Source organism: Equus asinus, chromosome 10 (genome assembly GCF_041296235.1).
Source record: "Equus asinus isolate D_3611 breed Donkey chromosome 10, EquAss-T2T_v2, whole genome shotgun sequence".
NCBI lineage: Eukaryota > Metazoa > Chordata > Mammalia > Perissodactyla > Equidae > Equus > Equus asinus.
In genome coordinates, this window is record NC_091799.1 from 63,466,603 (window position 1) to 63,493,865 (window position 27,263).

Here is a 27,263-nt window from a genome sequence, read left to right on the forward strand (position 1 = left end):
TTTCATTTAATTCTATTATTTCCTTGTTGATTTTCTGTCTGGATGTTCTGTCCATTGGTGTTAATGGTGTGTTGAGGTCCCCTACTATTATTGTATTGTTGTTGATGTCTTCTTTTAGTTCTATTAAGAGTTGCTTTACAAATTTTGGTGCTCCTCTGTTGGGTGCGTATATATTTATAAGTGTTATGTCTTCTTGGTGGAGAGTCCCTTTTATCATTATATACTGTCCCTCTTTGTCTTTCTTTATCTGTTTTGCTTTGAAATCTACCTTGTCTGATATTAGTATAGCAACACCTACTTTCTTTTGTTCATTATTAGCTTGGAGTATTGTTCTCCATCCCTTCACTCTGAGTCTGTGTTTGTCTTTGGGGCTGAGGTGTGTTTCCTGGAGGCAGCATATTGTTGGATCTTGTTCTTTGATCCATCCTGCCACTCTGTGTCTTTTGATTGGGGAGTTCAATCCATTTACATTTAGAGTGATTATTGAGATGTGGGGGTCTACCACTACCATTTTGTGTCTTGTTTTCCAGTTTTCTTCAATTTCCTTTGTTTCTCGTCACATGGTTTAATCTGTTCTGATGAAGAGCTGCTACTCTCTGTTGTTGTCCTACTACTTATCTCCTCTGCTCTTGGTTTTGTAGTCCCTTTCCTTTTTTGGATTTTTCAGGAATGAGGGTTTTCCTGAGGATTTCCTGAAGAGGAGGTTTTGTGGCAACGAACTCCCTTAATTTTTGTTTATCTGGGAAAGTTTTTATTTCTCCATCGTATTTAAAGGATATTTTCGCTGGGTAGAGAATTCTCGGCTGTAGATTTTTGTCCTTCAGATTTTTGAATATATCATTCCACTCTCTTCTAGCCTGTAAGTTTCTGCTGAGAAATCTGCTGATAGCCTGATGGGGGTTCCTTTGTAGGTTAGTTTCTTTTGCCTGGCTGTCCTTAGTATTTTCTCCTTGTCGTTGACTTTTGCTAGCTTCACTACTATATGCCGTGGGGTTGGTCTTCTTGCATTGATAAAGTTTGGAGATCTATTGGCTTCTGTCACCTGAAGATCCATCTCTCTCACCAGATTTGGGAAGTTCTCAGCCATTATTTCTTTGAATAGGCTTTCTGCCCCTTTCTCCTTCTCTTCTCCCTCTGGTATACCTATAATCCTTACGTTGCATGTCCTAATTGTGTCTGATAATTCTCGGAGAGTTTCTTCATTTCTTTTAAGTCTTGCTTCTCTCTCCTCCTCTGCCTGCAGCATTTCTATATTGCCATCTTCCAAATTGCTAATTCTTTCCTCCATATTATCGGCCCTACTGTTCAGCGCATCTAGATTTTTCTTAATCTCCTCTATTGTGTTCTTCATTTCCAATATTTCTGTTTGGTTCTTCTTTATCGTATCAAACTCTTTTGTGACATAGCTCCTGAACTCGTTGAGTTGTCGGTCAGAATTCTCTCTTAACTCATTGAGTATTTTAATGATGGCTGTTTTGAAGTCATCATCATTTAGGTTATATATCTCATTTTCTTTGGGATTGTTTTCTGTGTATTTGTTATTTTCCTTCTGTTCTGGAGATTTAATGCATTTTTTCATATTGTTTGATGTTGTTGATTTGTGCCTCCGCATAGAGATAGAGTTTAGTTGCTCCTTTCACTTGTTTCTGCTGCTCCGGTGGGGGAGCAGCTGTTTATACTGCATCAACCAGGAACCCTATCCGCAGTTGCTAACTGGGCCTGGGCCCCTCCTCGTAGTCACAGTGGTCCTTTGGATTCCCTCCTCTGCCGTGGGGGCCGTCACAGGGGGGCTTCAGGCTGCTGGTGCCTACTGTTGCAGCCCACCTAGACGTGCTCCCTCCTTGGGGTCTGCAACGGTGTTATGGGCTTTTCCAGCAGCCAGGGGTAGGATCACTTATATTTGTTGCTCCGTCACTGTCGGCACCCACAAAATCTCACTTGTCCACTATGGGTCTCAGGAGAGCTATTGGCATCTTCTACAGTCTGTGGTTAGTTCACCTAGCTATGCTACTTTTGTCCCGGGGTCTTCCAGCCTTGTGGCTGCCGGATGGGTGCTTTCTACTAGTGCTGTGCAGAGGCTTTCCCTGAGGCTGCTGTGAGCCTATAGGGTTTCCCCCTAGGCTACGGAGCTGGGTCGCTGGAACTCCACCCAGCCCCAGTCCTGTTCCCCAGGAACTCGGGGAGCCCTTTGCCCTGTCTTGGGGGATAGCTGGAGATCCTGATTTCAGTGGTAGCTGGTCAGCTGCTGCCCTGCCTGATATTCTCCTCTCTGGGACCCTCCCGGTGTTGTGGATGCTGGGCGTGGCCCCTCCGCTAATAGCAGACAGAGAGTTTTGTCTGCTGCCCAGGCAGAACTCTGGAGCTTCCCCTCCGGGCCGCGGAGCCGGCCTCTGGAGCTTCACCCAGCCCCAGTCCTCTCCAAGATCTCCAAGATCTCCAGCAATCCCTAGCCCCACAGGGCGGGCAACGGCAGCTGGGGGTCACCTCTCCCTCTGGGATTCTCTCCAGGACTTTCCTGGAGTTGTGAATGCTGGGCGTGGCCCCTCCACTAATGGCAGACAGAGAGTTTTTTCTGCTGCCCGGGTGGAACTCTGGAGCTTCCCCTCCGGGGCGCGGAGCCGGCCTCTGGAGCTTCACCCAGCTCCAGTCCGCTCCGAGATCTCCAGCAATCCCTAGCCCCACTGTGCAGGCAGTGGCAGCCGGGGGACCTCTGTACCCTCAGCGATTCTCTCTGGGACCCTCCGGGTGCCGTGAACACTAGGTGGGATCTCCCCGCCAATGGCGGGGAGAGACTCTCCCCGTGGGCTCAGGTGTGTAACTCTAGAGTTTTCCTCTGCGTTTAGGAGTAATTGCGGGGGGTTTAGGTAGGGTTCTGGTCACCTGTTTCCACTGTCGCTCCTCTGTTGTGTGCTCACTCCTGCCCTAGATGTGTGTTGATCTTCTGGGGGTGTCCGTTGGAAGAAAGCCGCTTGCGGGTACTAGGCTGTTTGGTCGGGGTCGGAGAGTTTTCACCTATTTCCACATCCTCCCGGAGGAAAGTCCGTCTGCCTTCCTATGTATAGTCGCATGGGTCTCTCAGACGTCCTGAGATGCTGTCTGGATATCCTTTGTTAAGCGATAAGTGTCCAAATAATTGTAGACTCGAAGGGAGAGAGACAAAGAGGACTACTCACGGCGCCATCTTCAGAGGACTTCTTCTCTTTTGGGGATAGGACCTCCAACTGCAGAGCCCAGAGTTGTGGGGATGGGTCCCTGGGAGGGTTGGTAAGTAGGGCTGCTCCTGCTTCCATCCCTTGGTTTCTTCCTGGACCATCTATTCATGTGTTTATGGGACACACCACCATAAAGAGTCCCCTGACTTAATTCATATACTATTCCGTTGTCCTGTATGTCCAGCTTGTCTCCAGTACAACACTGTCTCAATTGTTGTAGGTTTATAATCTTGAAATCAGGTAGTGTGAGTCCTCCAATTTTGTTCTTTTTCAAAATGGTTTTGGCTATTGTCTTTTGCCTTTCTATATAAATTTTAGAATCAACTTGTTTCTATAAACATTTCTGTTGATATTTTAATTGTGTGGAATCTATAAATCAGTTTGGGGAGATTTGACAAAGTAACAAATCCTGAACATGGTGTCTTTCTGTTTACTAGGGCCTTTAATCTCTCAGCAGTGTTTTGTAGCTTTAAGTATACAGACTCTACACAGGTTTTGTTAAATTTAGATCTAAGTTGTTCATGTGTTTTGGTGCTATTGTAAATGGTGGTAGGCTGTAAATCTTGCACATTTTTTTAAGAACTAGGTAGTGTATATACTTCTGTCACAAATGGAGTTTACTTTCTAAATAGTTATTGCTAATCTGAAGTAGGAGTATCTTTCAGATCAGATCACAACTCTCCCCTTCTTAAAAATATGCATTTCAGGGGCCGGCTCTGTGGCCTAGTGGTTAAGTTTGTGTGCTCCACTGCGGCGGCCCAGGGTTCAGATCCTGGCTGCGGACATGGCACCACTCGTCAGGGCATGTTGAGGCGGCGTCCCACATCCCACAGCTAGAAGGACCTGCAACTAAGATATAAACTATGTACTGGGGGGCTTTGGGAAATAAAGCAGGGAAAAAAAAAAAAAGGTTGGCAACAGTTGTTAGCCCAGGTGCCAATCCTTAAAAAAAAAAAATTATGCATTTGATCCTTTACTCATAATGGAGTCCATTCATATGGAATAAGGAATGATTGTGCTTGGGGTTCAGAGGCTTTGTTTGGCAAGCAGCTATTTTTCCAGCTTCGTCTCTCATTCTCCTTCCCTCAGACACTTTATGTTCCTGATAACCTGTAAGCAGTATTGTGAAATGTAATCACTGGCAGTTTTTCAGCATTCGAGTGATACAGTACAGTATAACACTACTGGGCTCGAAAACTCTGTTGAGTGGGTACAGAGCACAATGGAGTCCTGCAGACTGCTCTGGGTTTGCCTCACCCACGGGCTCTGGGGAGCAGCGCTCTCAGGCACATCAGCTCCTACGGTAATCACCTCGGGCTGGCTGTTTTATACAAAGGCTTTAGGTTACCAGGGCAAAGAGGCAGGCTGGCAAAAGCTGTAAATACTGCAAATTTCTGCTGATGCGAAAGGAATAATTTTAGCATATATTCTGGGAGGGACTTTAAGTCATTGTTTCCTCTGTCATTTGTGAGTCAAATTTATTAAGATTTATGAACTATGTTTTCCTTGTGGTTTACATGTCCTAAAGTATTTTTATTAATTGATTAAGTAATAAATTCTAATTTGTTTCAAGTAGGTTCATTAAAGGATAGTAGTTCTGGGGTGGATTGCTTTCTAATTGCTTTTTTTCCAACCAGTCTTTCTTTGGCAATCGGGGACCTGGGGGGTTTTGTTGGATAATTAGCTGTGGCCAGTTCCTTTGCTGGCCTCAGTTTCTTCAGTGTACAAATGTGGCATTTGTACTAGATCATGTCTGAGGGACTTTATAATTCTGGAATCCACGATCATAATGTTAGGGTTACATTCATAATTTTTAAAGAAAGACAAATGTAGCCCACTAGAGGGAGCTCTCCTCTTTTTTAATCTCAATTTTCTTGAAAAATATCTTTCATGTAAGAGTGTATAAACTGTATCTGAACAATTTGTATAAGAATAATAAAGTGAACACCTGTTTACCCACGATTTACATCTTCTTCTGAGAGGTCACACTATCCTGACTTCAATGTTATCATTCCCTTGCTTTTCTTTTTTGTTTTAACACTTATGCTTCTATCCTTAAACAATGTATTGGTTTGTTTCTGAAATATTTTTCTCTGTTTTGAAGTTTATATAAAAGATGTCAAAGAGTACATTTTCTTCTCTGACTTGTTCTTTTGTTTCTCATGATTTTTGAGATTTATCCATGTTGATGTGTTTAATTACCTAGTTCATGGAATTTTCTCAACCATGTTATATCCTATTATATCAATACACCATCATCTGTTTCTCTGTTCTCCTGTCAGTGGGGACTCCAGTTTTTTGCTATTATAAACAATGATGCCATGAACAATATGGCAGTGTCTCTTTTTGCACATGTGAAAGAGTCTCTTTAGAATCTCAGAATTATCTAGGAGTGGAATTAATTTAGAGGATATGTGCATGTTCAACTTTACTAGGTAATGCCAAGCTGTTTTCCATGGTGGATATGCTAATTTTTATTCCAGTAGCAGAAAATATTTGATGTTGACTGACTTAAATTTTTGCTGATCTGGTAAATGTGAAATGCTGTCTCATTGTGACATTATTTTGGATTTCCTTGATTACTCATGAGATTAAGTATCTTTTTATATGTTTATTCATCATTCCTGATTCCCTCTCTGCAAATGCCTAGTTCATGTCTTTGCCCTTTTTTTTTTTTGTGAGGAAGATTGTCCCTGAGCTCACATCTGTTGCCAGTCTTCCTCTTTTTGCTTGAGGAAGATTGCCGCTGAGCTAACATCTGTGCCAGTCTTTCTCTATTTTGCTTGTGGGATGCTGCCACAGCATGGCTTGATAAGTGGTGTGTAGGTCTGTGCCCAGGATCCAAACCCATGAACCCCAGGCCACCGAAGCAGAGCTTGCAAACTCAACCACTATGCCGCTGGGCTGGTTTGGCCTTTTTCTATAGGGTTTTTTTTTCTTATAAATTCATAGGAGTTTAAAAATATATATATTATGGATGTTAATCATTTGTCAATTATATGGATTACAAGGATCTCCCGCCTTTTCACTTTTTTTTATGGTGTCTTGATGAACAGAAAAGTTTTAGATTTTAATGTAAGTGAACGTTTTAATCTTTTCCTATATGCTGTGTGGTTTTTGTATCTTGTTTAAAAGAGTTCCTTCATTACCCAAGGTCAGAGAGATGTTTTCTTATATTGTGTCCTAAGTTTTATGGTTTTTCTCATGACTTTTATTCATGGTGTGATTTGGGGATTGTTCTGGTTTTCTGTTGCTGAGAGACAGTCTACCCCAAACTTTAGTGGCGTAAAGCAGCTATTTCATTTTGCTCATGGTTTTTGTGTCAGGGATTTAGAAAGAGCTTGTCTGGCAGTTTGCTCCTACCCAGAAGTTGGGCTAGGAAATTCACTTCCAAGATGGCTTCTTTATCTGCTCAGGAACGTGCTGCTTCTGTGCCTCTTGGCCCCTTTCTCTTTCTACATGCTGTCATCCTCTAGGACATCTCCACATGGATTGTGCTTCTTGTGGCATGATGGTCTTAGAGTGGTCACTATCCTTACATGGTGACTGGCTTTCAGGAGATTGTGTGCTGAGAGTGAGCATCCTAAGAGCGAGTATTTCCAATAGGCAAGAAGAGGAAACTGCCAGGCAGCTAAAACCTATACCTGGAATTGGCAAAGTGTCACTTCTGCCATATTCTATTTGTCAAAGCAATCACAGGGCCCACTCACATTCAAAAAGGTAGAGAAATAATCTCCTCCTTTTGATGGGGCGTGTCAGAGTCGCACTGTGAAGAGTATACAGAATGGGAGATATTGTTGTGACCATCTTTGGAAAATACAGTTTGGCCACAACAACATTCATTTTCATACTACATTCATCCCCTGCATCAAGACTCCCAAAATTTATCCCATTATGGCATCTCATCTAGCAATTGCTGGCCCATAGCACTTCTAAAATGTAATTGAACATATTTTGGCCATTCCTTGATTTGGTACAGTTCTGCTTCCTGGGAGTGATTCTGTGTGGTTCCTTGCTTTACCCCTTGGACTTTTGGCTTTGCATTCTGAGTCATTCTTCCTTTTCCATAAGAAATGGTCCATGTTTGCAGTGGGATAGCTTTCTCAGATACTTCCCGCTTATAGAAGCTTGAGATTCTTGACTCTTCATTTTGAACTATTTCCTCCAAGTGGATGGTGATTCTCCTAGTACTGTTGTCTTAAAGATGCTATGACTTTTCTGTGAATCTTACTGTGGTTTACTCAATTAGACAAAAGTCACACTCACAGATCTCTTTGAGACAGGCTCTTCTCTTTGTTGGGCTGCTTATAAGTCTGCTATGGTATAACACCCTTAAGATTCTTAAGAGTGTAAACTATTAGTTCATCAAAGGTGGTCTATAAGGTACTGCCTTAAATCTTTCTGAGATTATAGTCTTATAACCGTAAACTTGTGACTACTCCGAGACCATATTTTACTGGAAACCTCTTGAATTTGGTATTTGCTATATAAGGCCATTTTTACTTTGGGAACCTTTTACTGGAAATGATTGGAAATGAGAAATAGTTTTGTTTTTGAATTATCAAGTCATAGCTCCTTTATATTTTTCCTAAATTCTGCTTAAAAACTGAATAATTCCTTCTTTAGTTTATCCCTTTCTATCCATACCTTGTAATCAAGGCTAAGAAACCAGTTGGCACTTTCAACATTCATCATCCTGGAAAACTCCTTAGCCAGACCCAGCTTTTTTTTTTTTTTTAAAGATTTTATTTTTTTCCTTTTTCTCCCCAAAGCCCCCAGGTACATAGTTGTATATTCTTTGTTGTGAGTCCTTCTAGTTGTGGTATGTGGGACGCTGCCTCAGCATGGTTTGATGAGCAGTGCCATGTCCGTGCCCAGGATCCGAACCAATGAAACACTGGGCCACCTGCAGTGGAGCGCGAGAACTTAACCACTCGGCCACGGGGCCAGCCCCCAGACCCACCTTTTGTATTTTTCATGTTACTGCAGGCGATGGTTTTAATTGAACTTTATGCCACTACGTAACATGGATCTTTTCTCTAACTTCCAGTAACAACTCACTGTTCTTCCAGCCTCCACTAACAAGTCTGCCTGAGGCCCTTTAGGCCTCCGCTCACTGCCTGGTCCTGATGCAAATGCCACAAACTTCTCTTCAGGTTATCTGTTGTTGTGTAACAAAACGATGCCCAAACTTAGTGGCTTAAAACTGTCATTGGAATTTTTACCTAATTTTGTGGATCAGAAATTTGGAAGAACTTAACTGGACATCAGCTGGGGCTTCTGAGGCTGGAGGATCCACCTCCAAGATGACTTCTTCAATCACAAATCTGGAGCTTCGGTGCTCCTTGACCTCAGCTTCTTTTCCTGCAGTGTCTCATCTTCTAGGGCCTCTTCCTGTCACTTCGATGTCTCACAGCATGCTGGTCTCAGGGTAGTCTCACTTCTTACATGATGGCTGGTTTCCAAGAGGGAGCATTGCAGGAATGAGTGATATAAGAGTGAGAGTTCCAAGAGGCAGGAAGAGAGTTCTAGGCCAGTAAAGGGCTGGTGCCCTTTCTGCCATCTTCTATTTATTAAAGCAATTAGAGAGGGCTCACCCAGAACTCAAAAGAGTAGAGAAAAACACTCTCTGTCTAGACAAGATGGTGGCAAGCTCACATTGCAGAAGAGCATGTAGGTGGGAGACACTGTTTTTTAACGTCTTTGGACGTGCAGTCTGACACAGAGATGCAATTTCATTTTTCCCCAAATGGATGACCAGTTGTACCAGAACTCTTTTTTAAAGATTTTATTTTTCCTTTTTCTCCCCAAAGCGCCCTTGGTACATAGTTGTATATTTTTAGTTGTGGGTCCTTCCAGTTGTGACATGTGGGATGCTGCCTCAGCATGGCCTGATGAGTGGTGCCATGTCCACACCCAGGACCCGAACTGGTGAAACCCCGGGCCACTGAAGCGGAGCACGCAAACCCAACATGGGGCCAGCCCTGTGTACCAGAACTCTTTATTGAACAGTCCACACTTTCTTATTGATCTGTAATGTCTATTTTGTTATAAATCAGATTTCTAAATATGTGTGTGCATTTGTTTTGAATTGTCTGTCTAGGCCCATGTTTTTCAAGTGGGGACCATTTTGTAGGGGACAATGTCTGGAGACATTTTTGCATGTCAACACTTGGGAAGGGGTTCTACTAGCATCTGGTGGAAAGAGACCAGGGATGCTGCTAACTATCCTACACTGTACGGACAGCCCCCCCACAGCTGAATTATCCGGCCCAAAGGTCAATAATGCTGGGGTGGAGAAATCGTGGTCTATGCCGTCAGTAGTGCCCACCTATGCTGTCGTAATTAGCCTTGATGACTGGTAGAGGAGGTCACCTTACTTTGTTTTTCTTCTTTAGGAATGCCTTATTTTTGACCTCTTGCATTTCCATATAAATTTTAGAGTCACTTTATCATGTTTCATGAAGAACTCTTTATATTTTGAGTGGAGTTTCATTGTAACTATATATCTTTATGAGGAAAATTGACATTTTATGATATCGAATCTTCTTGTTCACCAACATAATATATTTCTCTACCAATTTAGTTCTTTAATGTCTTTCAATAAAATTTTATAGTTTTCTTATTAAAGGGCTTGCAAATCTTTTGTGCAAGATTTGCTCTGTTGGCCACTTAGTTGTTTTCCTCTAGTAAGTTGCTTTCCTCTTTTGGGCCTTGATTTCACTAATCGAAAAATGTGACGTTTGGCCTAGATCACCTCTAACAGGTTTTCAAGCTGGAGTAACATGGTTACAGTGATAGAATTAAACTGAAAACTTTCAATGCACAAAATAGAGAGAGTCCACTAGAGGGAGCTCTTCTCCATTTCATCTCAGGCCTGGTTGCCAGACTGCTGTGAAGATCCCGCAGATGTTACGGCAAAGACTGCCTCTTCTCAGGGTGGAGGAAAAAAATGGCTCTCTGGTGTCTCTTCAATCACAGTTCTCCACATAAGAAATTCTGCTTCGGTCTGTGGAAGATATTACTTGTTTCTGGGTGTGGGAATACAAGAAAGAAATACATTTTGAACCTAGGAGGAGATTTATAGATCATCCAATTTAATTCCTTCATTTGACCAGTGGATAAACTATGATTTAGAGACACTGTTACTTTCCAGAGGACACAGACAGTTTGTGAGAGATCCAAGGCTGGAACTCAGGTTCACACATTTTCACGCTGTAATTGAGGGAATGGGGAGGGGAGTAAGCAGTTGATATTAGCGGTGGAGTGGGGATAGGGGTTGCGTTTATTTTTTAAAGGACCGAGAGGTGAGTGGTCTGTGAATTTCCTGGAAGTATATGCAATGTTGTGTGTGTATGTGAATGTGAGAGTGCGTGTGTGTGTGTGTGAGTGAGTGTGTGTTGATACGGGCTATACTTTGACTGGAAACAGGACTTTTGTTGTGATTGTGGGCTTCTAAGAAATAGGATTGGACTTCTGTAAGCCAGCCTTTACCTACAAACTAGGATAACTGTCACTTGCTTTAGAGATTCATTTAATTTATATTTTGGAATCATTTGGAAATACCTGGCTTGGTAACTTTATTACCAAAAATTTAAGCTGTCTTTCAGTTTATTTATCTTTAACTTGATTTAATGATTTCTAGACCTCATTTTTTCCTTACTGACTCAAAACTGACTTTTCAGATAAAGTGCAGTTATTGGATGTTCTTTTCAGAGATGAGACTCAACTTCTCTCGATTAGTCATCCTTTTCCAAGTCTATTGTGACTGATTTTGCAACATTTCTCCATAGTGCTCTTATTTGTGATTCTCCTGATTCATCTTGATGCAAACTTTCCTTATACACTGTAGACATTTTAAAATTCTTTATTTCTGCATTTGCCTTATGAATAAGATTTATAGTTTATTTGGATTATTTTTTCTGTGGATGTCATGGATAAGATTTTATGCCTTTATTTTGGCTTAAATAAATAAAAGGTCAAAACAAAAAGTCAACTACCTACTGACTTCTATGTCAACATTAGGAACTAGAGTTCTTGCATTGCTTTTTTAATGCAATGCGATGTATTCTTTTCTAGCAAGCTAACAGGAAAGGATCCTCTGAGAAAAATATGTAAGTAATTACCTTTCTGTTGTTCTTTACCAGGTATGGTCTATACCAGTTTAAAGAGGGTTAGCTTATATTTAGGCTTCTATGTGTTAGTCCAAGGAGCGATGCTGTTGGTACCTAGGAGGGATGGGAGCAGAGGAGGAGTGTCAAAAGGCAGACTAAGAACATTGGACAGCTTTCTACCCTCTCTAAGAAGCTTCAATTTCAATGTGAAGTGCTGGATATTCTAGGGAGGGAGAATTAATCTTTATTAGAAATAGTTATAAAAATGAGCATTAGGCCAAATGATTTTTGGGCTCATATACTCTTCCTTAGCAAGTATTACTGAGGATTTATCTTTCAATAATTTCTATTTGCATACGTACTTACCATCTGTAAATTTTGGCTGGAGTTACGAGGCAGTAATGATTTTGAGCTGGGTGAAAGAATGGCTTACCCTAGCATCCCAGTAAGAACATCTTTAATCATGCCAATCGGATGATAAGAGAGCAACTTTATTTATTTAAAAATGTGTCACGTCTGATTCTTGTTTTTCTTCATAAATGTTATTTGATGGGCATAAGGAATGAATATTTTTAAAAGATCATATATTGTTGTGTACAGTCATGTGTAATGATTTAAGTGTGAACTCATTTATTATCTGAAGTTTGGAATTATTATATCCAATCTCAAGGGTACAGAAGTGGGGACTATTGTTAAAATATCTGTGTCTCCCACTGACTGCAGTAAGAGATTTTTCTTCTTGTTTTCTAGATTTCCTCCTTCCTCACCCCTGAAACCATATCCAAAGAAGCCCCCATACCAAAAGGATGTTATTAAATTTCCAGAATGGAATGACCCCCCAGCAGGCACTTCACAAGAGAACATCCCAGTGAGGCCAGTTGTGATGGTAAGTGCCGTTGTTGAAAGATGAGGAGCTGGCAGCAGGGAGAAAGAACAAGCAGTCTGTGAACCGCCAGGCTTAGTCTGGTTCTTTCTGTTGGTTGCTTGTGAGCAGTGGTCTGAAAGTACTTTAAAACGATATCTTACCTGTCAAGGGCTGAGAGACCAGTAACAAAGAAAGATTGACTTTTGAGTATTTTCTCTCTTGCTTCTTGGCATTTTGACTGAATATATGGTAGCTGTTTTCATGTGTTCAGACTGAGCGGGTTTCTGTTAAAACTCTGTTATAATCTCCTTTCCTTTCTGTTCTATAATTTACTCTCTTCCCTCTTTGTCTCCTCCTCCTGTGCTTTGTTATAATTTTTACCAGTTGAGAGTGAGAAGGTTGGGCATGCAGTCTTGGGGTTTGACCCCTGACACAGTGTATGAACAAAGGGAGATTCTGATAGTCTTGGAAAACCTAGGCTCTTTGTAGAATGGACTGCCTTTTCCTGGTTATACCCTTTCCTTAAAGTATCCCCAGTTGAAGACTACCAAGATTGAGATAATGCTAACAAGCAAAATATAGAGGAAAACTTTATTATATGACAGTTTTTAAGAATTGTGCTAACACCAATGTTTTGAGTTAATGTAGTCTTATAGGACTAGACGTGCAATTTGTACTTTTGTTTGCAAAGATATGACGCAAATATTTTCGGCAATGCAATTAAAAGAAAAAACAATTTTTTTTTCTAAAGAGGTTGTCTCATATCTCAGTTTGGAGAGAGTAGTTAAGCAACTTAAGCTTTATTATAGATAATTCAGGAAAAAGACGTGAGGACTCTGTCAGGGGTTGCAGATTTGCCAGGGACAGTGATGGATTTGGTTTTAAATATGTTTGATGATAAAGGTGGGTTGTGTGAACTGGAAATGTCTAACAGGCAGGTGGAGGTAATGGCACTGGAATTTAGAGGAAAGATCATATTTGGAAGTCACTAATTTATTCATTCAACAAAGATTTATTGAGTGTCTGCCGTGTACCATGCATTGTGCCAGGCTCTACAGATAAAGTAATGTGTGACACAGGTTTGGCTCTTAAAGGGCTCATAGTCTAGTGAAGCACACAATACAAAAATAGATTATTAGAAAACAAAGTGGAATTATTCTGAAAGAGTGAGCACAAAGGGTGTTTGAGGACTATTTAATTCATTCCAAATGAGGAGTACATAGTTAACTCTAGTTGATAGTTCTTGTCCTAGAGAAAATTAAAATATAAGTCCATGAGATCAGGTGCATTTTTTTGAACATTCATATTTAAACACCTAGTATGACTCCATCAGTAGAGTAGTTATTCAACAGGCATTTTTTACATCCAGTAAATTTTTTCCTCCATTTGGTCATCTGGTGTTCTTTGTACAAAAAAAAGAGATAAAATCCCATATTAAATTAATGTGTATTTATGTCATCAATATAATAACTTCTCTTTTCTATTCTAAGTTGTAATATTCCTGCTGTCACCTCTAGGAAGACCAGCTGCTCATTAGCACACTTGAATGCACCGGTGACAATGACTTCTATCTTCTCTTTTCAGTTTCAAATTTTTCAGGAGCCCTGAAGTGGTATACCAGTGTCCCAGTTCATTAACCATTTCCCCCCAGAGCGTATCATTTTCCTGTTCATCTGTATCTGTATTTCTTTTGATACCTTTTGTCTTGCCTTTTCTCATCTTTCCCCCTTAAATGAAGTGGTACAGCTTTGAGCACCTTGCTTCTTATAATTCCACTTCTTTTGAGGATTGTCTAAAGGAAGGATGGCAGAGCAGGATCTGTTTCCCCAGTGGGGCCTTGATGCAGATTTTAGAGTGACGACGTTAATAGTCAATAAAGAAACAGTTCATCTTTCTTAAAGAACTTGAGCTCATCATTCATTTCTTCTTTCTTACTTTCCCCCTTTCTGTCTCTGTCTCCACTTTGTTGGTTTTTGTTTTTGTTTTGTCCCATCTTCTCGCTTGCCTAGCAATAATATAATATAATATAATATGAAATGATGAAATGAAGAAGTGAAATGAAATGGAATAAAAGTTTGTTGTGTTTGTTGAGGGGCACTATGATGTGGGAAGGAAGAGGGTGGGCTCTGGAGCCAGCCTGCTGGGTTTGATCTTGGCTTCTCCATTTGGTTGCTATTTGAGCTTGTTTCTCTGCTTTATTCACTGTGTTTGTGTCTCAGTTTTCCTTCCAGTGGACCTGGCATGATGATACCCCTCTGGGGTAGGGTTGTTGTGAGAATCAAGTGAGTTCATATCTATAAAGTGTTTAGAATGGTGCCTAGTGCACAGGTACTCAGTAACTGTTAGCTGCTATTGCTGTTATTAATGTATTTCATAGAATTGTTTACAAGCAGAGACAAAACAAACAAAATTACCCGTAATATCATCCAGAGAGAATTAATGTTAACATTTTTGTTACGTATCCTTTTTTCCCTGCGTGTTTTTAACACCAAAATGAGTTCATGCTAAGCTGTTTTGTAGCCTTTATTCTTTGCTTAGAACAGTGTGCTATGCCCATTTTTTCGTGTTATTAAACATTCAACATCATTTTTAATATCTTCATCATGTCTAATGCAAATTTTATTTATCCAGTCCTTTACTGTTAGATATGTTCAGTGTTTCCAGTTTTTTAGTATACGAAAAATGTAATGAGCAGTACGTATCTTTACAGATAAATAGTTGAATATACTCATGAGTATTTAAGATAACTTTTGGAAGTGGATTTGCTAGGCAAATGGAACAGCTTATATGCCGGCCTTCAAAAATGAACAACTGATTTATATATTTAAAAAAATTTGCAAATCCATGTGGCCTTTGAATTTCTTTTGTAATTCAATAGTAACGCCCCCCTGCTCATGTCCCCTACTCCTCCAGGGAAGGCTGCCTACCTTAGGATTGCTCCTGACCAGCTATGAAGCACTGTGGCTTGTGAAGGTGGCTTTTTTCTCTCCAGAAAGGAATTTCTGCTTCTTCCACCTCACTCAGGACTGTCCCTTGTTGTGGGGGTTCTTTCTATCCAATTTTCAGTTCTCTCTCAGGGGTAATTGTTCCAAGAGTGGTTGTAAATTTGTTGTGACTGTGAGAGGAGGTGAGTTCAGAGTTCGCCTATGCTGCCATCTTGATACCAACACTTAGTGTCTTGTGTTTATCATTGACTTTTGCCAGATTTACTAATATATGCCTTGGAGGTCTTTTTACATTGATGTACTTAGGAGTTCTAATAGCTTCTTTTACGTGTAGTTCCAGCTCCTTCCCCAGGTTTGGGAAGTTCTCACCTATTATTTCTTTGAACAAGCTCTCTGCTCCTTTTCCCCTCTCTTCTCCCTCTGGAATACCTATAATCCTTATGTTGCATTTCCTAATTGAGTTGGTATTTCTCAGAGAATTTCTTCTTTTTAGTTTTAGTTCTCTCTTCTCCTCCATCTGAATCATTTCTATATTTCTGTCCTCTAAATTGCTAATTCTGTCTTCCATAATATCAGCTCTATTCAGAGACTCCAGATTTTTCTTTATCTCATGCATTGTGTTTTTCATCTCCAACATTTCTGATTGGTTTTTCTTTATAGTTTCAATCTCTTTTGTGAAGAATTCCCTCTGTTTGTTAATTTTATTCCTCATTTCATTGAACTGTCTGAATTTTCCTGTAACTCATTGAGTCTTTTTGTGATAGTTATTTTGAATTCTCTCTTATTTAGATTGTAAATTTCTGTACCTTCAGGATTGATTTCTGGGTGCTTGTCATTTTGCTTTTGATCTGGAGTATTAATATACCTGCTCGTACTATTTGATGAGGTGGATTTGTGCCTTCACATGGTGGAAGTATTTGGTTGCAGATTTCACCTACTGCCACTTAATGGAGGGCATGAACTGTGTATTCTGAGCTTGCTGCCATCCCTGGCAGCTGTGCCTGACCATGGTAGCTATGCTGACAGAGGCTGTCTCCTTTTGTCCCTTCGCTGCTGCTTTACACGCTGTATGAGCCAGTGGTCTTGGGGGGTCACTTGCTCTGGCCAACCATGGAGCCAGTGTGCCAGGTGGGGGGAGGGGTGCTTTCTTTTGTGTGCAATCCTGGGGTACTCCCACTTTGCCCTCACCATCTGGCCTCCTGGGCTGTCTGGCTCTGTGAGTATGCCCCCGTGATTGCTTAGCCTCCTCAGCCTGGGGCTTTCCCGTGGGCTGTGAGGGAACTTGGAGTGTGAAGGTGTTACTGTGGACCATGGCTGAGGACTGCTCCCTTCCCCTCTCCTCTGAAGGCTGCAGTTGGGGAGGGAGAGGATATCCCCTTACCTCCTTCCATTGCCTCCTGGAGGATCCAGCACCTTCACCTTCAGACGTATGGCTGTGTGGATCTCTCAGATGTCTCTTGTGTTGTATGAATGTCCTCTGTTGGTTTATGAATGTCCTTTTTGTTGTATCTTAGGGGGTAGAGTCTAAGGGAAGAGCTCATCCCGCCATGATGCTCACATCACTCTGTAAATGATTTCTTATAGTTTTGCCTGTAAAAGTTCAAAGTTCTGCTCTGTGATTACCAAAAGGAAGTTTTAAGACTTTCATCTAGTAGCCTAAATTTGAGAAAGGAGATACTAAGAATGTTGAAGTGGTAAAGCTGTGTGACTGAGCAAATTATTTAACCTCCCTGAGCTTTAATTTTTCTCCTTACTCTCTCCAGTTGTCTTTGTAGAGCTCTTGTTTTCCCCGCCTTCTGCAGATGCCTAGGATTCGTGGGCTGCTGCCCAACATTGTACTTATTTGATCTTTGCTTATAAAAAATAGAGAATTCTTGAAAGTAATAGACTTCAATTTCATTTTAAACAGTCACTCAATTTGGATAGTGTGTGAATTTGGATAGGTATTCCTTGACTTAATTTTGAATTAGTAAAATTTTATTTCACTGCAAGTTCACTGATTAGTTAGAACTCCCACAGGAAAAAATAGCTGCGTAATGTCATGCTTATTGCCATAGCTCTTTTGTAATTCATGAACATCTGTTTATAATATGACCTGATCTTTAAGAATCATACTTTACTTCTCTGCAGCCCATGCAAAGAAAGTTACTTTATATTTTTAGTTATCCATTTAAATCAAATTACAAATCACAAAATCAAAGGAGTTTCTCATAAAATCATACCACTGTCTATTGAAATATTTATTCTCTCTCTCTCTCCCCTCCACCTAATTAGAATTCTGAGATGTGGTACAAGCGTCACAGTATTGCTATTGGCGAGGTGCCGGCTTGCCGTCTTGTCTATCGCAGACAGCTGACAGAGGCCAATGTAGAAGAGATATGGAAGTCCATGACATTATCATAGTATGTGCATTTGATAAACTTTTCATTTTTTTTTCTGTTTTGCTTTTTCACTGCTCTGCATATTTAATTTTCTGAAATGACATATAAAAATCTATACTTTGCATTATTTGCAGCTACCCTGCTTAGCAAACATAATTTAGCTGAATTCTGGGAATTTTCTATTGTCATTTATATAATAGTTAAGTGTAGAAGTTTAAAAGCTCTTAAACTGTCTAGTAACACTGAAGTCTTAAGCTTAATGAAATGCATAATGGAAAATTTAGACTCCTAGATATTTGATGTACTATAGATAATTAAATTTAATGATGTTATAGCAAGTTTTGTTTTTTTTCTCATAGAGATGTACTAGTAGCAGTTTCTCATCATTGGATAAGTGAGTTTTTGTTGTAATAATATCTTTACTTGTAAAATAATTTTCTTGGCATTCAAAGTGTTATCTTATTAAATTGGTGAAGCAATATGTTAATGGCAAACGGATATTTTTAAAATTTGTTTTATCATACTTAATTTCTAGCCTTTTTGCTCCACAAAGATTGGGTGAAATGCACGAAAACAATGCATTTTACAGATCAAGTTTTTACAGTGCCGGGTTTTTGGGTAAATAATGATTTTTTAAAAATAACTAATTAATTTAGTTATTACTTATCTTTTTAGTTTACAGAAAATCCTCGGCTTAGATTCCTTAGAAGAAATTTTAGACATTAAACTTGTCAACTCCAAGTTCATCATCCATAACGTATATAGTGTGAGCAAGCAGGGTGTCGTTATCCTTGACGACAAGTCAAGTAAGTGCATTAAACCGTTTTGTCTTCCCTGCACAGGTCCATCAGCTTCTGTTTGACCATTCCCAAAATGATAAATAAATTTACGCCCTTTTACATGTAGCCTTCTGTCACTTCTAATACCTTTAAACTAATTGTTTGGATTAGGGAATGTCATAGAAAGATGAATATCCAGGAGTGAAAGCCTCAGCAGCATCCGGCCAGAGGCTCCTTCACTGAGCGTTAGGTGGTTCCATATCACCCCGAAAACCCTCAAAAGCGAGTGAGTTTAAAGCCTAACTGAGAGCTGAGTCTGTTTTCAAGTGAGTCTCAGAGTCTGCTTGATTTTAGGGTTCTCTTTGACTTTTTGTTATATCTCTGTGTCAGATTTTCTGTGATAGTCTTGGTTTATGTCATTTTTCTCTTTTTAATGAAGGTAGCTCTTTAAACGTTGATGACACTTTAATTTTTTATACCTTATCCTCCAAGCCAGTTTACAATTCTGGAAAAAATGACAGTTAGCAGTCACTTATCCTGGTGTTTGATTTGGAAAAATAAGGTCATGGTGCCTGTAGTGGGCCAGAATCCCCAAGCTGGTTTTAAAACTTCCTTCCCCAGATCAGGGATGGGCCACAATTGGAAGGGCCCTTGGGTTGATTCTTCCTTTACTTCAGACCCTTGATCCTGGGAATTGACGAGAACTAGAATGACCTTTGGATATGGGAAGATGGCGTATACTGTAGGGTTTTTATAGATTATTATTAAATTTAGGGCTAGTGGCTCTTGGGTGGCTGACAAATCTATTCCAGAAGAAACCTGAACAGTTGCAAGAGGGGAGAGATCTCCTCAGGCCATATCTCCTGACAGGAGCAGAAGGTGTCTTTGGAACTGGAGATACGCCCCCTATTCTAGCCCCTGTGTCAGGATGGAGGACGTCAGGTGGCAGAAATAAGTAGATCTGTGACTTCACGAGTTGTCAGGTTAATATCAACACATTAAAATAAGTTACACAGAATGAGGGCAGTGTTGCCTTTGAAATACATCTAAAATCCTTCTACATTCTCTGAATACAACGAACATTAATACTGTTAGCTACCAGTTAGATGACCAGTCATCTTTCGTTTTATTAAGTAAGTTCTTCAGAAAGAAGAGAGCAGTTCGTAAGACTGAGGTTCATTAGGTCTAACACAATTCAACCAGCATCTTCGCAGTTTTATGGGAAGTGGAGAAGGTGAAGTGGAAGCCTGAGTGCCGGCCTGTCTCATCAGATGTCTGTGGTGGGGCTGGGAGGGCAGAGGCTCTGCACCGAATGGCTCAGCTGGGATTTTTTGTAGCAATGTTAACGATTATTACTTTAAGGCTGTCCTAATACTAATAGCCTGTATTAATATGTCAGTGGACCTTTCTTGCCCTAAAACATTTTAAAAATTGAAACATGTAAAATGATACTTATATTGGACACTGGACATACAGAATTTGTTTTTTTTTAAGGTGTTTGATGTACTGGTTTCACAAATGCATTTGATGACTAATATTTTTGCTTTTGCTGTTTTTTCTTTTCCTTCTATAATTCTTACGATAATTGATGTGTTTGTTCCAAACTATCAAATTTCTTCTTTTCACTAAAGCTTTAAAAAGTGCGTCTTATCCTTAGAGAAATTTGCAGGCACGATTTATACAAGCACATGTTATAACCCTGCTGCTAAGGAACAATTTCCATCTTTTAAGAGTTCTGATTTGTAAATAGGTGGTTTGTGATTAGCAGATGTTTCTTATCACTTGGACAAGTTATTTGTTCTTATGATACCAAGAATATATATAATTCCTTGATTTTTATGCTGTTGAATAAAATATCCTCTTTCTATTTTCATTTTTATACAGAAGAACTTCCTCATTGGGTACTGTCAGCTATGAAGTGTTTGGCAAATTGTAAGTACTAATTATCTGCTAGTTTTATGAAATTAACAGAAATTAGTGCCCTGAATTAGAAAATATTTTTGCTCAATGGCCTGAACATTGGTTTGACATCTGTGAGACTGGCAGTTAATTGTTTTGGGGCTACTGTGCTTTTAGTGATAAATTTGTGACTTAGTGAAAAGGCTGAGTTATAAAACATGTTTTTTTTTTCAAGGAAGATTAGCCCTGAGCTAACATCTGCTGCCAATCCTCCTTTTTTTGCTGAGGAAGACTGGCCCTGAGCTTACATCCATGCCCATCTTCCTCTACTTCATATGTGGGCCACCTGCCATAGCAGGGCTTGCCAAGTGGTGCCATGTCCGCACCCAGGATCTGAACCGGTGAACCTCGGGCCGCCCCTTTAAAACATTTTTAAAGGAATTTTGTGTTTCCATTTTCTAGTAGGTATAATCACAGTGCAAGTAAAGTCCACACTACTTCTTCTGAATGCTTCATCACAGGAAAGAAAAATTAGTAATATTGAATGTAATACTGTAACAGATAGCTGCCTGTTAACATTTTATAGGTTTTTATTCCTAAAACCTATATGCCTAAGTATGTTCTATATTTACGGCATCAGTTTGCGCAGTAGATCCTGTCTACTATTGGCTTTTTATAGGGCAATAGTTTAAGTGGGAGGGAAATGTTTTAGAAGACTGGTATGCAGGATGATTTGGAAGAAGAACCTGCATGTAAACAAGAAGGGCTGTTTCAGTAATTTGGATATGAGATGAGGAGGCCTGGAGAGGGTGGTCCCTCTGAGGGTTTTCAAAGGTGTTTGAATCCATTTCATAGGCTCATGATATCCGCTTCGTTGGATAGCCTTGGCACTGTGAAGGAATGAGTTATTATAGTATCTTACTAACTCTACCATTTTTCTGCGGATCCTCAGAAGGCTTAACCCAAAGAAGGAATTCTTTTGGTTAATGGCTTAACCCAAACAAATAATTTTAATGAGAAGAATTCTAGTTATTTTGGCTCACTGATAATGGTAATATTTGGTCTATCGGGTCTTTTGAGCCTCCCAGATCACCTCAGAGGTAGTTTCTTTCTTCCCTTTTGGATAAAACTAGCATGTACTCAGGTAGGCGTATACATTCTTGAATTAGTGGACTCTGAATAATTTATTTAGCTGAAGTTAGTTTTGTTTGATTATAGAATGAAACTAAAATGATTTCAGCTTACTGTGAGTGACCCCAGTGGTAATATATAGAAAATGATTGTGTACTATTATTCTGAATATGAATAGTAATATTAGTTTGTGTGAAGCCCAAAGTTCTCTGTGTTTACTTATTAAAATTTTCATTGTTTTTAATTTAATATTTTGGAAACTCTGAAATATAGAGTACTGTGGTTTTAGCTTGAGGAGTGCTTTTTATTCATCTTGCTCAATCATTTGAAGTAAATTATATTTAAATTATATCTTTGGCCAGAGTTGGCAATGAAGAGATAGAAGAGATAGAAGGTATAAATGGAAAGTTAAATTACCCATTTCTGAATTCCTGGCAAACCAAGGATTTGGAAGTTGATCAGCTGAGAAGGAACAGAGGAAGCCAGTATAACAAACCTAGGCTATAATATGTTGTAAAGTGTATATTAAGGTGTGCTTATGATGTTGAATTTTCAGTGATGATCAAAATGTAGTGAAGAATGTAATTGTCTGTCAAACCAGATGTATACATAAAGCCACAAAGCTTCTGCAGAAAGGTTAGAATAACTGGAATTACTTATCACTGGAGAAGGAAAATGTGAGGAATGGCTTAGTAATGTTCTCCACGTGTGGAGGTGGTGTCCTATGAGGTGGACATTCCTGAGCATGGAGACATGTCTCACGTGTGTCAAGAGCCATGCTTTATGGGTGGTGGGCCTAGCCACAAAGATGCTGTTTAGGTGTCAAAGAAAAACAAGTGGCCAGAGGGCAAGGTCAGCCTTTTGAATAGTTTTATAAAATCATTAATTTTTCCAAATTCTCATCCTCCCCCCCACCCCCATTTACTTTGAGTGTTGACCTGTTCCTTGTCCTTCTTGTCCTTGATGAATCTAGATTCCCTGTCATCTAATAGGGGACAGAGAGGAGAGGCTGATTATATGGTGTTTTGAAAGCCTCTGGCCTCCTTTCTGTAGGTTTACTGCCACCTCTCTCCGTGAGGCCCATCTGCATCTATTGTGGACCATGTGCACATCGGCTTTCATTGCTGGCCAGCCTCATGGTAGGCCCCAGAACGGGGGACTGATGCTAAATAAATACAAAACCAGGTTAACTGTGTTTTTCTTCTTTGTGCATGTACATTGAAAGAATTCAATCAGAAATGGATATAAACAGTTTTTTTCCAAAAATCTGCCAGGAAAAACATTTATAAAAAGCCAGATTTAAAAAAATATTCTGAAGTTCAAGATGACTAAGAAACAAAAGATCTTAGGAATATGGCCTGCTCTCATTGGGCTCACTATGTACTGGCATTTTTAGGAAAATCTTTTTTTGTTTTTGTGTATTTATATGAAGAATGATGAAATGTTCCCAAAAGGGTACACCTGCTTAGAATGAGCTCCATACTTACCTGGGGAGGAAGTACTTGAAGGCAATATATATTGCTTGCTCTGACATATTAAACTGATTATTTCAATTAGCTAATTTTGGGATATTTCAGAGGAGGAAGCAAGCAAAAATGGTGGCTAGGTTAACATGATAACCACACATGTAGAATAATTTACACATGTGTAAAATAATTTTCATTATTTTAGTCAATCAAATTAAGTTATTTTTTATGACATATAAAGGATATTAAAAAGTAAGAGAGTTTTTTCTTCCTATTATTTTATTAAGGTCATAATGGTTTATAACATTGTGTGATTTCAGGTGTACATTATTATTTATCAGTTTCTGTATAAACTGCATTGTGCTCACCACCAGTAGTCTAATTTCCATCTGTCACCATATATATGTGCCCCTTTACCCTTTATGCCCACCTCCCAACCCACTTCCCCTCTGGTCACCACTAATCTGTTCTCTTTGTCCATATGTTTGTTTATCTTACACATATGAGTGAAACTATGTGATCTTTTTCCGTCTGGTTTATTTTGCTTGACATGATACCCTCAAGGTCCATCCATATTGTTGCAAATAGGGCAATTTTCTTTTTTTATGGCTGAGTTGTATTCCGGGGTATATATATACCACATCTTCTTTATCCATTCCTCAGTTGATAGGCACTTGTGTTGCTTGTGGCTTGGCTATTGTGAATAATGCTGCAGTGAATGTCAGGGTGCTTAAGTCTCTTTGAATTGTTGATTTCAAGTACTTTGGATAAATACCCAGTAGTGGGAGAGCTGGGTCATATGGTATTTCTATTTTTAATTTTTTGAGAAATCTCCATACTGTTTTCCATAGTGGCTGTACCAGTTTGCATTCCCACCAGCAGTATATGAGGGTTCCCTCTTCTCCACATCCTCTCCAACACGTTATTTTTTGTTTCGGTGATTATAGCCATTCTAGCAGGTGTAAGGTGATATCTCATTGTAGTTTTGATTTGCATTGCCCTGATGATTAGTGATGTTGAACATCTTTTCATGTGCCTATTAGCCATCTGTATATCTTCTTTGGAAAAATGTCTGTTCATATCCTCTGCCCCTTTTTTGATCAGGATGTTTGATTTTTTGTTGTTGAGTTGTGTGAGTTCTTTATATATTTTGGAGATTAACTCCTTGTCAGATATATGATTTGCAACTATTTTCTCCTAGTTGGTGGGTTGTCTTTTCTTTTTGATCCTGGTTTCCTTTGTCTTGCAGAAGCTCTTTAGTCTGATGTGGTCCCATTTGTTTATTTTTTCTTCTGTTTCCCATGCCTGAGTAGACATGGTATTTGAAAAGATACTGCTAAGACTCATGTCTAAGGAGGGTACTGCCTATATTTTCTTTAGGAGTTTTATGGTTTCAGGTCTTCCCTTCAAGTCTTTAATCTGTTATGAGTTGATTTTTGTGTATGGTGTGAGATAATGGTCTACTTTCGTTCTTTTGCATGTGTCTGTCCAAGTTTTCCTGGGACCGTTTATTGAAGAGATTTTCCTTTCTCCTTTGGATCCTCTTGGCTCCGTTGTCAAAGATGAACTGTCCATAGATGTATGGTCTTACTTCTGGGCTTTCAATGTAGTTCCATTGATCGTGTGTCTGTTTTTGTGCTGTACCATGTTGTTTTGATCACTATGGCTTTGTAGCATATTTTGAAGTCAGGGATTGTGGTGCCTCCAGCTTTATTCTTTTTTCTCAGTATTGCTTTAGCTATTCAGGGTCTTTTCTTGTTCCGTATGAATTTTAGGATTCTTTGTTCTATTTCCATGAAGAATGTCATTGGGATTCTGATTGGGATTGCATCGAATCTGTATATTGCTTTAGGTAGTATGGGCATTTTAACTATGTTTATTCTTCCAGTCCGTGTGCTTGGAATATCTTTTCATTTCTCTGCCTTCTTCGATTTCTTTCAATAAAGTCTTATAGTTTTCATTGTATAGGTCTTTCACCTCCTTGGTTAAATTTATTCCTAGATATTTTATTCTTTTTGTTGTGATTGTAAATGGGATTGTTCTCTTTCTGTTAGTTTGTTATTAGAGTATAGAAATGCAACTGATTTTTGTAAGTTGATTTTGTACCCTGCAACTTTGCTGTAGTTGTTGATTATTTCTAATAGTTTTTGGTCAGATTCTTTAGGGTTTTCTATGTATAGGACTATGTCGTCTGCAAACAGCGAGAGTTTCCTTTCCAATTTGGATAACTTTTATTTCTCTTTCTTGCCTAGTTGCTCTGGCTGAAATCTCCAGTACTATGTTGAATAAGAGTCACGAGAGTGGGTACCCTTGTCTTGTTCCTGTTCTCTGAGGGATGACTTTCAGTTTTTCCCTGTTGAGTATGATGTTGGCTGTGGGTTTTCATGTATGACCTTTATTATGTTGAGGTACTTTCCTTCTATACCTGTTTTATTGAGAGTTTTTAACATAAATGGATATTGGATCTTGTCAGATGCTTTCTCTCCATCTATTGAGATGATCATGTGATTTTTATTCCTCATTTTGTTAATGTGGTGCATCACATTGACTGATTTGCAGATGTTGAATCATCTGGTATAAATCTCACTTGATCATGATGTATGATCCTTTTAATGTATTGCTGTATTCGGTTTGCCAATATTTTGTTGAGGATTTTTGCATCTCTGTTCATCAGCAATATTCACCTGTAATTTTCTTTCTTCGTCTTCTTTTTTTTTTTTTTTTTGAGGAAGATTAGCCCTGAGCTAACTGCTGCCAATCCTCCTCTTTTTGCTGAGGAAGACTGGCCCTGAGCTAACATCTGTGCCCATCTTCCTCCACTTTACATGTGGGACACCTACCACAGCATGGCGTGCCAAGCAGTGCCATGTCCACACCCGGGATCCGAACCAGCGAACCCCAGGCTGCTGAAGTTGAACGTGTGCAGTTAACTGCTGCGCCACTGGGCCAGCCCCTGGCCTGTAATTTCTGTCTTTGTGTCCTCCTTGTCTGGTTTTGGCATCAAGGTGATGTTGGCCTTGTAGAATGTGTTAGGAAACATTCTGTCTTCTTCAACTTTGAAATAGTTTGAGAAGGATAGGTATTAAATCTTCCTTGAATGTTTGGTAGAATTCTCAAGAGAAGCCATCTGGTCCTGGACTTTTGTTTTTTGGGAGGTTTTTGATTACTGTTTCAATCACTGTACTTTTGCTTGGTCTATTCAGATTCTCTCTTTTCTCTTGGTTCATTTTAGGGAGGTTGTATGAGTCTAAGAATTTATTCATTTTTTCTAGATTGTCCAGTTTGTTGGTGTGTAGTTTTTCATAGTATTCTGTTATAATTAAAAGGTAGGAGTGTTTTTCAGGAGATCAAGAAAAAGCCGTTTTCACAGTGTCCCCAGTTGCCTTGAAATCTGAAGGCCTAGAATACTTTACTGTCCTTTTTAGTTTGATCTTTTCTCTTTAGTTACAGAGATTCTGTAGGAAGACTTTCCTTTCAGGATTTACTGGCTTCATCTTTCGTTCTCCTGAGGGTAGAGATTCTTTTGGGTTTAGTGGTTTAGTCTTGTTCTGCTAACCTGCTAAGCCTGGCTAACCTGCTCCTCATGGGACTGCTTGCCATTTCCCTCAAGGCACGGGCAGCTCCAGCTCATCTCTCCACCAGCAGTGTAAATCTGTTGACTGTGTGTGAATTGTTGAGGGTGTTTGTGCCAACTCCTGGGAAAGGTAAGTATTTCTTGTTCTTCTTTGGTCCCAGATAGAAGTAGATCTTTGTCTTGTTGCTGGCCTAGGCTTTGGCTGGGACCAGGTTTTTCCAGGCTTCTCATAGTAACTGCAACTTTGCAAGATGACTCTGCTTGATAAACTATCTTTTTTTTTTGAGCAGGAGGATTGGTGCTAAGGTAACATCTGTTGCCAGTCTTTCTCTTTTTGCTTGAGGAAGATTGTTGCTGAGCTAACATCTGTGCCAATCCTCCTGTACTTTATGTGGATGCCACCACAGCAGTGCCAGGTCCGTGCCTGGGATCCGAACCTGCAAATCCTGGGCTGCCAAAGTGGAGTGTGCGAACTTAACCACTATGCCATGAGACCAGCCTGATATCTTTTGATGGTTGGTTGGGGTTCAAATAGACAGTTTTATAATCAGAATGAATTACGAGACATAATGTAAAATCTCCTTTTTAGAATATCTTTAAGAAAAAGAGTAAAAATTCTTATTAGTCTGGAATAGTTTAGTTAGAGGCAGAAATTGATTATATCACTCAACCCTCACTCTAGGATTTTATAATATATCAATTATGAAATAGTGAAAAGTTCTAAAAATAGCTTTACGACTTGTCTGTCATCTATGTGAGCTAATTTTAATCTTGGTCTACTATATTAAGACTAGGAAAATATTGAATATTTCAAAGAAAATTATTGTTTGTTTCTAATAAAAATGCTTTTCAGAAGGACACAAAAGAAAGAGTGGGTTTCCTTTCAAATGGAAGTAA

At 39.5% G+C, this 27,263-nt stretch overlaps 1 protein-coding gene across 1 annotated transcript in view; it reads left to right on the forward strand.

The window, feature by feature from the left end:
• Nucleotides 1–27,263, forward strand: part of DEPDC1B (DEP domain containing 1B) — an 88,982-nt gene that overhangs the window by 26,154 nt on the left and 35,565 nt on the right. Inside the window, exons 3-6 of the mRNA XM_044772016.2 lie at nucleotides 12,077–12,212; nucleotides 17,411–17,538; nucleotides 18,193–18,323; nucleotides 20,181–20,228. Coding sequence (XP_044627951.1) covers nucleotides 12,077–12,212; nucleotides 17,411–17,538; nucleotides 18,193–18,323; nucleotides 20,181–20,228 — 443 coding nt within the window. The remainder of the gene's footprint in view (nucleotides 1–12,076; nucleotides 12,213–17,410; nucleotides 17,539–18,192; nucleotides 18,324–20,180; nucleotides 20,229–27,263) is intronic.